Source organism: Bombina bombina, chromosome 6, assembly GCF_027579735.1.
Source record: "Bombina bombina isolate aBomBom1 chromosome 6, aBomBom1.pri, whole genome shotgun sequence".
NCBI lineage: Eukaryota > Metazoa > Chordata > Amphibia > Anura > Bombinatoridae > Bombina > Bombina bombina.
In genome coordinates, this window is record NC_069504.1 from 52,095,234 (window position 1) to 52,111,443 (window position 16,210).

General features: G+C 38.5%; 1 protein-coding gene across 3 annotated transcripts in view; it reads right to left on the minus strand.

Annotated features, from left to right (window-relative positions):
• MKLN1 (muskelin 1) overlaps positions 1-16,210 on the minus strand; it is a 512,658-nt gene that overhangs the window by 133,196 nt on the left and 363,252 nt on the right. For all 3 annotated transcript variants that reach the window (XM_053716396.1, XM_053716397.1, XM_053716398.1), the window contains 2 exons: positions 9,642-9,854; positions 5,928-6,149 (listed from right to left, as the gene is read on the minus strand). In XM_053716396.1, the coding sequence (XP_053572371.1) occupies positions 5,928-6,149; positions 9,642-9,854 (435 nt within the window). The remainder of the gene's footprint in view (positions 1-5,927; positions 6,150-9,641; positions 9,855-16,210) is intronic.

Consider the following 16,210-nt stretch of genomic DNA (forward strand, 5'->3'; position numbering starts at 1 on the left):
CTTGCAGATAATCCTTTTTCCAATCCTTCTCGAAGGAAGGATAGACTCTTAGGAATCTTAACCTTGTGCCAAGGGAATCCTTTAGATTCACACCAACCGATATATTTTTTCCAAATTTTGTGGTAAATTTTTCTAGTTACAGGCTTTCTGGCCTGAACAAGAGTATCAATAACAGAATCTGAGAACCCTCGCTTTGATAAGATCAAGCGTTCAATCTCCAAGCAGTCAGCTGGAGTGGGACCAGATTCGGATGTTCGAACGGACCTTGAACAAGAAGGTCTCGTCTCAAAGGTAGCTTCCATGGTGGAGCCGATGACATATTCACCAGATCTGCATACCAAGTCCTGCGTGGCCACGCAGGAGCTATCAAGATCACCGACGCCCTCTCCTGATTGATCCTGGCTACCAGCCTGGGGATGAGAGGAAACGGCGGGAATACATAGGCTAGTTTGAAGGTCCAAGGTGCTACTAGTGCATCTACTAGAGTCGCCTTGGGATCCCTGGATCTGGACCCGTAGCAAGGAACCTTGAAGTTCTGACGAGAGGCCATCAGATCCATGTCTGGAATGCCCCAAAGTTGAGTGATTTGGGCAAAGATTTCCGGATGGAGTTCCCACTCCCCCGGATGCAATGTCTGACGACTCAGAAAATCCGCTTCCCAATTTTCCACTCCTGGGATGTGGATTGCAGACAGGTGGCAGGAGCGAGTCTCCGCCCATTGAATGATTCTGGTCACTTCTTCCATCGCCAGGGAACTCCTTGTTCCCCCCTGATGGTTGATGTACGCAACAGTCGTCATGTTGTCTGATTGAAACCGTATGAACTTGGCCCTCGCTAGCTGAGGCCAAGCCTTGAGAGCATTGAATATCGCTCTCAGTTCCAGAATATTTATCGGTAGAAGAGATTCTTCCCGAGACCAAAGACCCTGAGCTTTCAGGGATCCCCAGACCGCGCCCCAGCCCATCAGACTGGCGTCGGTCGTGACAATGACCCACTCTGGTCTGCGGGAGGTCACCCCTTGTGACAGGTTGTCCAGAGACAGCCACCAACTGAGTGAGTCTCTGGTCCTCTGATTTACTTGTATCTTCGGAGACAAGTCTGTATAGTCCCCATTCCACTGACTGAGCATACACAGTTGTAATGGTCTTAGATGAATGCGTGCAAAAGGAACTATGTCCATTGCCGCTACCATCAAACCTATCACTTCCATGCACTGCGCTATGGAAGGAAGAGGAACGGAATGAAGTATCCGACAAGAGTTTAGAAGTTTTGTTTTTCTGGTCTCTGTCAGAAAAATCCTCATTTCTAAGGAGTCTATTATTGTTCCCAAGAAGGGAACTCTTGTCGACGGAGATAGAGAACTCTTTTCCACGTTCACTTTCCATCCGTGAGATCTGAGAAAGGCCAGGACTATGTCCGTGTGAGCCTTTGCTTGAGGAAGGGACGACGCTTGAATCAGAATGTCGTCCAAGTAAGGTACTACAGCAATGCCCCTTGGTCTTAGCACCGCCAGAAGGGACCCTAGTACCTTTGAGAAAATCCTTGGAGCAGTGGCTAATCCGAAAGGAAGCGCCACGGACTGGTAATGCTTGTCCAGGAATGCGAACCTTAGGAACCGATGATGTTCCTTGTGGACAGGAATATGTAGATACGCATCCTTTAAATCCACCGTGGTCAAGAATTGACCTTCCTGGATGGAAGGATTGTTCGAATGGTTTCCATTTTGGACGATGGAACCTTGAGAAACTTGTTTAGGATCTTGAGATCTAAGATTGGTCTGAACGTTCCCTCTTTTTTGGGAACTACGAACAGATTGGAGTAGAACCCCATCCCTCGTTCTCTTAATGGAACAGGATGAATCACTTCCAGAAGATAACCTTGGGAGACTATTTCTAGCGCCCAAGGATCCAGAACATCTCTTGCCCAAGCCTGAGTGAAGAGAGAGAGTCTGCCCCCCACCAAATCCGGTCCCGGATCGGGGGCCCGCATCTCATGCTGACTTGGGAGCAGTGGCAGGTTTCTTGGCCTGCTTTCCTTTGTTCCAGCCTTGCATAGGTCTCCAGGCTGGATTGGCTTGAGAAGTATTACCCTCCTGCTTAGAGGACGTAGCACTTGGGGCTGGTCCGTTTCTGCGAAAGGGACGAAAATTAGGTTTATTTTTGGCCTTGAAAGACCTATCCTGAGGAAGGGCGTGGCCCTTGCCCCCAGTGATATCAGAGATAATCTCTTTCAAGTCAGGGCCAAACAGTGTTTTCCCCTTGAAAGGAATGTCAAGCAATTTGTTCTTGGAAGACGCATCCGCTGACCAAGATTTTAACCAAAGCGCTCTGCGCGCCACAATAGCAAACCCAGAATTTTTCGCCGCTAACCTAGCCAATTGCAAGGTGGCGTCTAGGGTGAAAGAATTAGCCAATTTAAGAGCACGAATTCTGTCCATAATCTCCTCATAAGAAGAAGAATTACTAATAATCGCCTTTTCTAGCTCATCGAACCAGAAACACGCGGCTGTAGTGACAGGGACAATGCATGCAATTGGTTGTAGAAGGTAACCTTGCTGAACAAACATCTTTTTTAGCAAACCTTCTAATTTTTTATCCATAGGATCTTGGAAAGCACAACTATCTTCTATGGGTATAGTGGCGCGCTTGTTTAGAGTAGAAACCGCCCCCTCGACCTTGGGGACTGTCTGCCATAAGTCCTTTCTGGGGTCGACTATAGGAAACAATTTTTTAAATATGGGGGGAGGTACGAAAGGTATACCGGGCCTGTCCCATTCTTTATTAACAATGTACGCCACCCGCTTGGATATAGGAAAAGCTTCGGGGGGCCCCGGGGCCTCTAGGAACTTGTCCATTTTACATAGTGTTTCTGGAATGACCAGATAATCACAATCATCCAAATTGGATAACACCTCCTTAAGCAGAGCGCGGAGATGTTCCAACTTAAATTTAAAAGTAATCACATCAGGTTCAGCTTGTTGAGAAATTTTTCCTGAATCTGAAATTTCTCCCTCAGACAAAACCTCCCTGGCCCCCTCAGACTGGTGTAGGGGCCCTTCAGAAACAATATCATCAGCGTCCTCATGCTCTTCAGTATATTCTAAAACAGAGCAGTCGCGTGTTCGCTGATAAGTGGGCATATTGGCTAAAATGTTTTTGATAGAATTATCCATTACAGCCGTTAATTGTTGCATAGTAAGGAGTATTGGCGCGCTAGATGTACTAGGGGCCTCCTGTATGGGCAAGACTGGTGTAGACGAAGGAGGGGATGATGCAGTACCATGCTTACTCCCCTCACTTGAGGAATCATCTTGGGCATCATTTTTACTAAATTTTTTATGACATAAATCACATCTATTTAAATGAGAAGGAACCTTGGCTTCCCCACAGTCAGAACACAATCTATCTGGTAGTTCAGACATGTTAAACAGGCATAAACTTGATAACAAAGCACAAAAAAAACGTTTTAAAATAAAACCGTTACTGTCACTTTAAATTTTAAACTGAACACACTTTATTACTGCAATTGCGAAAAAGTATGAAGGAATTGTTCAAAATTCACCAAAATTTCACCACAGTGTCTTAAAGCCTTAAAAGTATTGCACACCAAATTTGGAAGCTTTAACCCTTAAAATAACGGAACCGGAGCCGTTTTCATATTTAACCCCTTTACAGTCCCTGGAATCTGCTTTGCTGAGACCCAACCAAGCCCAAAGGGGAATACGATACCAAATGATGCCTTCAGAAAGACTTTTCTATGTATCAGAGCTCCACACACATGCAGCTGCATGCCATGCTGTTCTCAAAAACAAGTGCGCCATACCGGCGCGAAAATGAGGCTCTGACTATGATTAGGGAAAGCCCCTATAGAATAAAGTGTCTAAAACAGTGCCTGCCGATATTATTTTACAAAAATACCCAGATTAAATGATTCCTCAAGGCTAAATATGTGTAAATATGATCGATTTAGCCCAGAAAATGTCTACAGTCTTAATAAACCCTTGTGAAGCCCTTATTTACTGTCTGAATAAAAATGGCTTACCGGATCCCATAGGGAAAATGACAGCTTCCAGCATTACATCGTCTTGTTAGAATGTGTCATACCTCAAGCAGCAAAAGACTGCTCACTGTTCCCCCAACTGAAGTTAATTCCTCTCAACAGTCCTGTGTGGAACAGCCATGGATTTTAGTAATGCTAAAATCATTTTCCTCATACAAACAGAAATCTTCATCTCTTTTCTGTTTCAGAGTAAATAGTACATACCAGCACTATTTTAAAATAACAAACTCTTGATTGAATAATAAAAACTACAGTTAAACACTAAAAAACTCTAAGCCATCTCCGTGGAGATGTTGCCTGTACAACGGCAAAGAGAATGACTGGGGTAGGCGGAGCCTAGGAGGGATCATGTGACCAGCTTTGCTGGGCTCTTTGCCATTTCCTGTTGGGGAAGAGAATATCCCACAAGTAAGGATGACGCCGTGGACCGGACACACCTATGTTGGAGAAAACAAAAATTCTCTCATATTTTATTTATTTTCTTCCCTATACCTGTTTCTTTGTAGTAGTTTTCTTAATTCCTTCAGATGGACTTACATCACTGTTTGTCTTCCCTCCATCTTCTTTTTTTTTACAAATTTTTCATTCTAATAATTTTCCAGTGCACAAAGCCATTCCACTTGAAGCCATCCAGCAGATCAGCCATATCCCACCAGTATTATAGTAATTGCCAGTAACATCATTCGTGATTAGCTCACATCCATATTGAGAGCTTTCTGATATAAACTTAATTTATGACTCCAATGTCTGTCCATGATCATAAGTAGTTTTCAATAATTCCTAACTGGGGAGGTGGTAACTTGGAAGTCTTGTAGTCCTTTTAAAAATAAATCTTTTTTTCCCACTTTCTGCCTTTCTTTTTCCAGCTCAAAAGTTGTCACTCACGCTTCATCTGTCATTTGGAAGTATTCTCTCAGTTCTGTCATTCAGTTAGTGGGTAATTCCAAAAAATCATTCTTAAGAATGTGTAAATATATACATAATGTAAAGTTAGCTATGATTATACTAGTGGTGTGTGTGTTTGTTTGCGTGTGTTTGTTTGTGTGTGTGTATGTGTGTATGTATATATATATATATATATATATATATATGTGTGTGTGTGTGTGTGTGTGTGTGTGTGTGTGTGTGTGTGTGTGTGTGCGTGTGCGTGTGCGTGTGCGTATACACACACATATACATACACCTTTTAAAAAAAAATCATGTTAGTGGTCCACGGGATTCAAAATTGTGAGTTTAGTGGTCCCTGAGGTCCGAAAGACAGTTCTAGACAGCTTCTTATTAAAGATATATAACCTTATAAACCAAAATGTTTTCAAACTCTATTCCTCTGCACTATGTTCAGCCTCCATACTTGTTTCGCACACTATAAACTTTCTCAACCTGAGTGCAGCCATGATTTAAATTTGGTGATACATTGTGAGTGTTTAGATCTATTTATTCCATAGACTAAATTCTAGGCATTCTGTCAAAGAACGGACATTTTTAAGGCTGCTGTTCGTTCCTGGCAGACTGTTTCTCTTTCTTTATGTATTTGTATTGTGACCCTGGGGAAAATCTCCCTAAGGGTGATGGGGAAACCAGACATGGGCTCCAAGTGCTATAATCTTTTCAAGTGGCAGGAACTAGTCTGCAACTCTTTATTGACAAACACAAATTTCTTAATTTTTTTTTTTTTCAATGACCAAACGTGAGACCTATTACACAGTGCAAGTTGATCAGAAATAAGTGAAACAAATTGTATATAACTATTGTGCAATCAGTAAAAGCCTCATCTTATTGGCATGCAGTCAACAATCATTGCAATAGATTTGATAAACATTTTCATAGCATTGGTTACTATACTAAACAATAAAAAGAAATATGCTCACTGAGTGAAAAAGCATACAGTGTCCTATCCGGGACTGTACATCTTCAGGTCCAGCATTACAGGAGTCTTCTCGTAGAAGTTTCCACGTCTGTGACTGACAATCAAAAGCAAAAAGCCCACTGAACTGTGGTTCACTAGCCCTGCTATCATCCACATTGCCATTGCATGTCAAGATACGGCCTCCAAATGTGTAGATCATGTGCTTATCTGAATCCATACACATCTGGAAAAGAAAACCAGGAAGTTTACAAAGCAATTTATATTCTAAAATATGAATAGACAGATGTTTAAAAAATCTAGGAGCCAGAAATCTCTTGTTTTCATAGTGAGGGTGTTGCTAAAATGAAAGGGTCAGACAAAGCATTAAAGAGCAGTTGTACATTATTTTATTTAATGTATAAAGCAAGGAAGGAATGTGTGGACATATGTAGAATACCACAGAAAATTAGGGACATTAAAGACTAAAAACATTTTAAACCTCTCTAAGGGTGCCCTCAGGTTGAATTTATGTTTAAACTGCTGGTATAGGAATGAGAGCTGCAGGACAATCTCATGTCAGCTGTGGAATGCATTGAAACCTAGGTTTAAACATGGTGGCATCCGTGACTAGAAGAAAGGATAGGGTAACCATAACACTGTTTACAAAATGTATTTAGTGTCCCTTTAAAGTGATTGTAAATCCTAGCGTTTATGTAACACTAGGATTTACCATTGAAACAAATAAAGGGGACTTTCAGTCATAAAGCTAATTTATTTGTTGGAAGCGTTTGCCGCACTGAGCTTCTCAGGCAGCCCACGGACGAACACTATTTTGCGACGTTTTCACCTCTTAGCCAATAGCCGTGCTGGCTCTCTGGATTGGTGCCAGTTGGAACACACGGCTATTAGCTAAGGAGGTGAAAACGTCACCTTACAGCAAATGGCGTTCTGCCATGGGCAACTCAGTGTGTTGACGCTTCCAACAAATAAAGGATCTTTCAGCAGGTATTTTATACTTTATGACAAAGTCCCATTTATTTGTTTCAATGGTAAATCCTAGCGTTTACAATAACTTTAAGAGCCAAAACGAAAACATTATCAGGGCTATGTGGCTGAAGGGTATTATCAAACCCTGTTCTAAATAAAACAAAACAGCTGTACTATTTTGAGCAGTTTGTGTAACCCGATTAAAAGGGACAATCAAGTCCAAAAAAACCCTCATGATTTTAATAGGGCATGTCATTTTAAACAACTTCCCGATTTACTTTCATCACCAATTTTGCTTTGTTCTCTTGGTATTCTTAGTTGAAAGCTAAACCTAGGAGGTTTATATGCTAATTTCTTAGACCTTGAAGACTGCCTCTTATTTGAATGCATTTTGACCACTAGAGGGCATTAGTTCATTTGTTTCATATAGATAACATTGAGCTCATGCACGTGAAGTGACCTAGGAGTGAGCACTGATTGGCTAAAAGAACTGCAATAAGGGGGCAGTCAGCAGAAGCTTAGATACCAGGCAATTACAGAGGTAAAACGTGTATTATTATAACTATTTGTTATGCAAAACTGGGGAATAAGTAATAAAGGGATTATCTTTCTTTTTAAACATCATCAATTCTGGTGTACTGTCCCTTTAACATCTAACAATCCCATTTCCCATTAAGTTTGTCCACAAATAAAAAAACAAAACAAATGTATAATAATTGTTATTATGTACTCAATTTAATATCACAGATGAAAACAAATTAAATGTAAGGGTGCATATTTCAGCATTAGGTAAATACATGTCAGTATATCACTCAAATCCTGAACATCCGGGACCTGGAATGTTATAGTAATAATTAAAAATATTTAACTAGTTTGGATGGTGCATTAATATCCTATTAAATATTAATTTGCTAAATGAAAGTCTAAGTTTGATTACCCTGTTACTTCTATTTTATGTTTTATGGTTTATTAGCTGAATGAAGTAAAAGTGTTGGCAATATCTAGGACTAACGTGTGATTACAGACTGCATCAATACCCAGTGATAAGATGGGAAACTTCACTAATTCATTCTCTATATTAACTCAGTAACTGATGTTGTGTTTTGGAAATCTGTACTCTGAGGATTAGCAGTCTATAATACAAAGCAATTCATTTCTCCAGTGACCACATCATGCTGCTTTTAAATCTTTTCAGGCTGGTATATGGTTCGGAATATTAAGCATTTCTCATGCCCTTGTAGTGCTCGAATCAATTAGATTCCAATAGCTAGCAGCAGTTTGTGTGTATCACAATTCTCAGTACTTTCAAAGCCAATCCGTAAAAAGGCAGTGAATTAAGTAGAGTCATCGATAAAGTTATGTATGACCATACAAACACATTTGACTCCAGCTGAACTGCGTGTCTTTTTAAAAAATCATGATGCCCAGGATACCCAGGATATTGTTGGTTTGAGTGAATTAAAGTGAAGGTAAACTAAAACGGTCTAGAATGAATAAGTTAGTTTATTACCCCAAAATAATATAACTTTCATTCATGAATTGTTCGAAATTTAATAATTAGCTTACATCTTATTTTTTTTTTCACCAATTGCGCTATCCGTTTTTTTTTTTTTTCCTTCTAATCAACGATCACGTTCTTTACTCAGCCAATTGATTCTCTACCGTTAGGTGGCCGTCAATTGACGTAATCATTTTGTGGCTCAATATACGCATGCGTAACTTTTTGGAGATGTTAGTGTCCTGGCGAGCATGTCCACCTTTCGCGCATGCGCATTATCAATTTCAATTATCTGGAACTCTGGAAACCGCATCGCAACTCATACGCAACTAACTTGGAAACAATTTACAATTCTGCAACATTTGTATCACGATTAACGCATGCGCAAAGGTGATAGTGACTAAAGGATGCGCATGCGCGGTTTGTAGCTGATCGATGTGCACGAGCTTGGTAGATACGTATAGAGCGGGTGGGACCGCTCTATACGTCACTGTATTCTAAAGCCGGAAATAAGGAATGGGAGGAGAATCGGAAGGCAAGGGTAATAAAAATCAATGTTTAAAAAGATAGAAATAACTAATCTTTATTAAAAAAAAATATAGCGACTGTATTTAACAGGGTAACAGGATTGTAAATATGCATTATGAAGGCTAAAACTTTACCTTCACTTTAACAAATAAAAGGTGCATTAAGAACTAAATAAATGCTAGACAGAATTATGTATTCACAGTTAAGATCACTCTGAGAATAAAATTCAGATGTATTTTTTAAAATTATATTATTAGTTCAAATATATAAGTGTAAAATGTTAGTGTCCATAAAGCAAAGGGTGCTGCCATGTTGAAACCTAAGTTTCATTCTCTATTGAGACCAATTAAGGATAGTTATAGAAGAGTAACTAGTGTAACCAATAACAGCGAGGAATATACTAGCATTATGTCTAGATTACTATTTTAACAGGAATTGGAATAATCACAATTTTAAGAATTAAAATTATAGGAAACAGGCGACAACATAGAAAAAAAAAAAAGCTTTGCAATATAGTTTTTTTTTTTTTAACTACATATGTTTTTATTTTACAACCACAAATATTGTATGTCCCTTTAAGCAGGAAAAATCTGCTATTGCATAAAAATATAGTATTCAGGATGGACACACTACCAGAGAACATGGACACTTCCAATTACCTTATTTTACCTCAATAATTCTAAGTCTTATCACTTTCCAGTTATGTCCTAAAACTTTTCGTACCTGATGATCAAACACCAGCTTAGGCCCACCATCAGCTGAGGTGTCTTCACTTAACAGTGTCCATGTGTTGGTGTCAATATCATAGCGGTAGAAATCACTTTTAAGAGATTTGCTGTTGCGTACAGAAGAGTCCAGATATCGCCCCAAGGTGTAAATCTGCCTTCTCTGACTATCAATGCACATCTTGTGACACGATCGAGCGCTGGGTCCACACTGGAAAAAAATATATATATTCTTATTATATAAGCATACACATATTACATTACATCACACCAAAACAATGTTATCTAAAGAATTGTTTTACCACACTGTACAAAATATATACACTAAAAATAAACCAACCACCATGAAAGTTAAATAGCTTCTGTCAGATAAAAATATTTTTTTTAATATGTCAACCAAAAATGTTGTGGACTGCGAGTCCCACTCTGCTGATTGACAAATGCCACTGTATGTGATATTGTCTGTTAGAAAATAAATGAACAGTTCTCTCTTCAACAGAGGCCAAAATTGAAGAGCTCTGAGAATTGCAAGGAGTTCTAAAATATTGATTGGTAATCTCGCCTCTTGAGATTTCCAAACCCCTTGTGCTGTCAGAGATCCCCAAACAGCTCACCAACCTGAAAGACTTGCATCTGTAGAGATCATAGTCCAGGTTAGCCGAACAAAGAAGCCCCTTGAACAAAACGCTGGTGATTTACCACCACGTCAGAAAGTGTCAAACATTGGGATTTAAGGAAATTAATTGTGATATCTTTGTATAATCCCTGCACCATGGATTCAGCAAACAAAGCTGGAGAGGTTTCATGTGAGAACGAGCAAAGGGAATCGCGTCCAATGCTGCAGTCATGAAACCTAAATTTTCCATGCACATAACCACTGAAGGGAATGACTGAGACTGAAGGTGCCGGCAGGCTGCAACCACTTTCAAATGTCTCTTGTCTGTTAGAGACAGAGTCATGGACACTGAATCTATCTGGAAACCTAAAAAGGTGACCCTTGTCTGAGGAATCAAGAAACTTTTTGGAAAATTGATCCTCCAACCATGTTTCCAAAGAAACAACACTAGTTGATTAGCGTGAGATTCTGCAGAAAGGAAAGACTGAGCTAGTACCAAGATATCGTCCAAAAAAGGAAACACTGCAATACCCTGCTCTCTGGTTTCCATAAAGCAGGGCACCAAGAACCTTTAAAAAAAAGATTCTTTGAGCGGTTGCCAGACCAAATTGAAAAGCAACAAATTGCTAATGCTTGTCTAGAAAAGAGAATCTCAGGAACTGATAATGATCTGAATGAATCGGAATATGAAGGTATACATCCTGCAATCCATTGTGGACCTAAAATGTCCTTGCTGAATAAAAGGCAGAACAGTCCTTAAAGTCACCATTTGCAAATTGGTTCTCTTACATAACGATTCAAAATTGTCAGATCCAGATTTGGTCTGAATGAAATTTCCTTCTTTGGGACAATGAATAGATTTGAATAAAACCCCAGACCTTGTCCCTGAAAAGGAACTGGCATGACTACCCCTGAAACTCCAGGTCTGAAACACACTTCAGGAAAGCCTGAGCTTTAACTGGATTTGCTGGGATGCGTGAGAGAAAAAAAAAATCTCACAGGAGGATTTACTCAGAATCCTATTCGAAACCCCTGAGAGACAATACTCTGAAACCATAGATTTTTGACCAAATTTATCCAAAACATTCTTGAAAAAAACCTTAATCTGCCCCCTACCAGCTGAGCTGGAATGAGAGTCACACCTTCATGCAGACTTAAGGGCTGGCTTTTGGTTTCTTAAATGGGTTGGATTTAATCCATTTAATGAAGGTTTCTAATTGGAAACAGATTCTATAGGGAAGGATTAGGTTTTTGTTATTTGACAAAAAGAACAAAAACGATTTAGAAGCTTTATATTTACCCTTAGGTCTCTTATTATCTTGGAAAGAAAGATAGCAATCTAGACTTAAAAAATCATATCAGCATTCAAAGATTTAAGCCTCAAAACTTTTGTAGCTGAAAATAGCTAAAGACATAGTTCTAACATCAATCTTGATGATATAAAAAAATGGCATCAGAACTGATTAGTATGTTGCAGTAAGCGAACAATACTAGATAAATCAGAATCCAATTCTTCTTGTGCTAAATCTCCAACAAAAAAGTTGATGCAGCTGCAACATCAGCCAAAGAAATTGCAGGCCTGAGACGACCTGAATATAAATAAGCTTTCCTTAGATAAGTTTCCTATCTAAAGGAACTTAAGTACTATCTTCCATAGGAATAGAGGTACATTCAGCAAGAGTAGAAATAGCCCCATCAACTTTGAGGATCTTTTCCCAAAACTCTATAGAAATTGCTGGTAAAAGGATACCATTTTTTAAACCTTGAAGAAGGAATAAAAGAAGTACCCGGCTAATACCATTCCTTAGAAATCATAACAGAAATAGCATCAGGAACAGGAAAAAAACCTCTGGAGTAATCACAGGTGGTTTAAAAACAGAATTTACTAGTTCTAATATCAAGGACTAGTTTCCACGATATCCATAATAATTAACACATCTTTAACAAAGAACGAAAATACTTCATTTTAAATAAATAGACATAGAAAAAGGCAAGAGGCAAATAGCAATGGGGTATTAAATTAATGAAAGAATTTCCGTAAATGGCACACTTGCGTCACTAACGACGCAACCATGTGTAAGGTTTCGCCGTCAACTACGACGCCGAAAATTACGAACTTGCGTCAACGGACGTACTTTTCGCGCCAAAAAAATTCTCACCCGCGGGCCTAGTACTGCCCGCAATTTGTAAGAAAAAAGTAGTCAATTGAAAAAAAGACTAAACCCGAGGTAAGAAAAATATTTCTTAATATGTTTATTTTCCCTAAATATGAAACTGACAGTCTGCACAAGGAAATACACAAACCTGACTCATGGCAAATATAAGTACAATATGTATATTTAGAACTTTATATAAATACATAAAGTGCCAAACCATAGCTGGGGTGTCTTAAGTAATAAAAAACATACTTACCAAAAAAAAACCCCCATCCACATAAAGCAGATAGCCAAACCAGTACTGAAACAGTTATCAGTAGAGGTAATGGTATATGAGAGTATATCGTCGATCTGAAAAGGGAGGTAGTAGATGAATCTATATGACAGATAACAGAGAACCTATGAAATAGACCCCCCTTAGCAAAATCAATGCATTCAATAGGTGATACTCTCTTCACGTCCCTCTGACATTCGCTGTACTCAGAGGAATCAGGCTTCAAAAAAAGCTGAAAAGCGCATGTCAACGTAGAAATCTAAGCACAAACTTACTTCACCACCTCCATACGAAGCAAAGTTTGTAAAACTGAATTGTGGGTGTGGTGAGGGGTGTATTTATAGGCATTTGAGGTTTGGGAAACTTTGCCCCTCCTGGTAGGATTGTATATCCCATATGTCACTAGCTCATTGCCAATTACATGAAAGAAAAGTGTGCATGCATTTGTGAATGCCTGAAGGCTGTCACATGATACGTGTATGCATTTTTCATTGGCTGAAGGCTGTCATATGGTAAAGGGGGAGTGGAAAAAGATAACTTTTAAAATTGTCAGAAAAAAAATCTACTACTCATTTAAAGTTCAGACTAAGTGCTATTGCATTGTATTGTTATCTTGGATTTGTTGATTATGTAAGTCTACTGTGTTGACTGGTCCTTTAAGGTGTTTTATAGTAGGTGCTTTTTCTTGCCAATATTATTGCAGTAATGATTAGGTTATTTAGTTTTGTTCCATAATCTAATGTATCTAGAAAGACTATACTCAAATAGTCTAAAACAATCTTTGTATTACAAAGTTTGGATAAGAAGTACAAAGTCTTAGCCCAAAATTGGTAAATCATAGGGCAGGCCCAGATATAATGAAGAAAATCTGGATCTATTATTGAACATTTAAGACAACCATTTTTAACATCTTGTATCCATTTGGAGACTCTTCTAGTTAGAAGATAATCTTGACTTGTGATTATAAATTGAGATTCTCTATAATCAGCAGATATAGTATTTTTCTCTACTAATTTGAAACTATTGCAAATTGTTTGCTTATTTCTATCTTGCAACCATTTACCCATTTCGCTATCTACTAATTTCTGTATAGTAACTTTATAAATATCTGATAATTTAATTTTCATTTTCTTGGCCAGATTACAAAGAACCTGAATAGGGGAGGTCACCCACGCTTCTAGACTTACTCTACTCAGGGAATTATTGTAATGCAATACCTGAAAGTAAAAAAACTCCTGAGAAGAGGGAATATCATATATCAAAGCAATCTCTCTAAATGTTTTGATTTTATTATTTTTACTTTCATAACATTGATGTATATATTTAAGACTTTTTTATATCATTGATTAAAGGGAAATTTGGGGTAATCTTAAATTTCCAGTAGGACTCAGAGTGGTAAATAGCCTGAAATCATAATCAGTGTTAACATATTTATTTCCTCTATACCAAGCATTGTTTATATCATGAAATAATAAACTAGATTTAACATAATGAGGTAATTATATAGGTCTACTATGCACCATATAAGCCAAACTAATATTTCCTAATCTCTCGATCAATTTCATAGGTGTTAATGTATTTTTTTTTATCTAAAAGCCAAATAAAACTATAATTCATTAATATAGCAATATTATAGCATTCTATATTAACAAGTGCTAATCCCCCATTAGTATACAATAATGTTTTTTCTAAGTCTATTCTTGCTTTCTTATTCCATAATGATAGATCATTATTTATTTTAACTCTTCTGTATTAATAGGTTGGTTTAACATATCTAATTGATCCTTTTCTATTTTGGGGAGATTATTTTTCCCCCAAAAACTATGAGGATCTTCTACTACATTTTTTTGTGCTTTGTATAAAATTTGATAATCCACAAATGCTTTAGCTATTTTATTAGGTTCTTAAGTAATCACCCCTTTATAATTAATATTATTTAAAAAATTCTTATATGTCTTGAGAAGGAGAAAGAAGAGGTAACTAGTACACAAATAGGTCCAGCCTGTTATATAGGATACAAAATATATCTTGTTATGAACCTCAAAAGAACAGAGAGAACTAATACCCAACCAGGACCAGCCCGATATGTAGGATATAACATATCTGTTCAAGGGTCTCAAACGGAAATTCTAACTTTCTAGCAGAGCCAGAAAAGGGAAAATAACAAACAGAAAAACATATGAGCTCCAAAGCTTAAACATAGTCTCGGACATATTGAGGGAACCTACTCTGTTATATATATATATATATATATATATATATATATATATATATAATTTATAAATAGAAAAACCCAGACTAACAATCTCGAGCTCTAAAAATAGAAGAAAATAACACAAGTGATAGTCAAAGGGAAAGTGAAACCAGCATTCCTCTGAACTGGGAATCTGATTTAAAAAAAAAACCAAAGAAAGAACAAACAGACAATAAGGAGTAAGATCCCCATCCTTCCAGTCATCTAAACAAGCTCGCTATCCAATTCAGAAGACAGATTCCAGTAACGTATCAGCCAACGTCGCCAAAACCTCTCACAGAAGTACATGCAGACGAGCCATTCTAAATCTAAAAGCAAAATTCACCTCTGTCGGAGTATCTGGGGGTTCCGAAACTGGAGATAGCACCTCTGAGGTCTCAGAGGACACCGCTTCCCCAGAAGACTGATCGATCACATCGTCCTCTTACATGCAGGACCTTGGGTAGGAGCACACGGATAAAGTCTTCTCTTGCACGTGGCAGAAAGATGTAAATGCGCTAAAGCCAGAGATATGGCCATGCGAAACCGCGTAGTAACCTCTGGTGGAAAGAGACCTCCTTCAGGAGAAGAGGTAACGGTATTCGGGACAACTGCCAGTGTAGGGACAGAAGATTCCAGGGAAAAAAACCTCACTGGATACAGAATCCTCAGAGGCGGATGGTTCAGTGTTCTCTAACCTCTCAACATTGGAAGAGGAGAACACCCTATGGCGGCATACGGAAAATAATTGAGAGGGCTGGGATACCAGGGCCTCTTCACAATATACACAAGTATCAAAATATGACACAGAGGAACCCCCCTCTAATATTATATCAGAATCCTCCATAACTCGACTAAGTAGCTTATGGTCAAAAACAACTGGCAGCATACACCCCCAATGGCTGGGGCACTCACCACCTCCTATGACCCAGACAGGTAGAGAAAACAGATCCTCTCCGCAGACTCTCGGTCAGGAATACGTAAATGGAAGGAAAAAAAACGCACCCGTTCACATGGTGCAACGTGCAAGATCACTCCCGCTAAGGAAAATCGTGCCAGTGTAATAAAACTGTGCAGCAAGAGAATTAACCTGTACGTTCAGTAATAGCCTATGAGACCCAAATGTATAAACGTCTCCTACACCAAAGCAGTCAGAATCACATAAACATGAATAAAGTCCCCACTGTTCAATAATCTCCCTCAGGAGATATTAACCCTTGATTCCATAAAGATAAAGGAGTCCCACTGAGACCATGTCTTCTTATTTAACGTTAAAATGCAAGTAAAA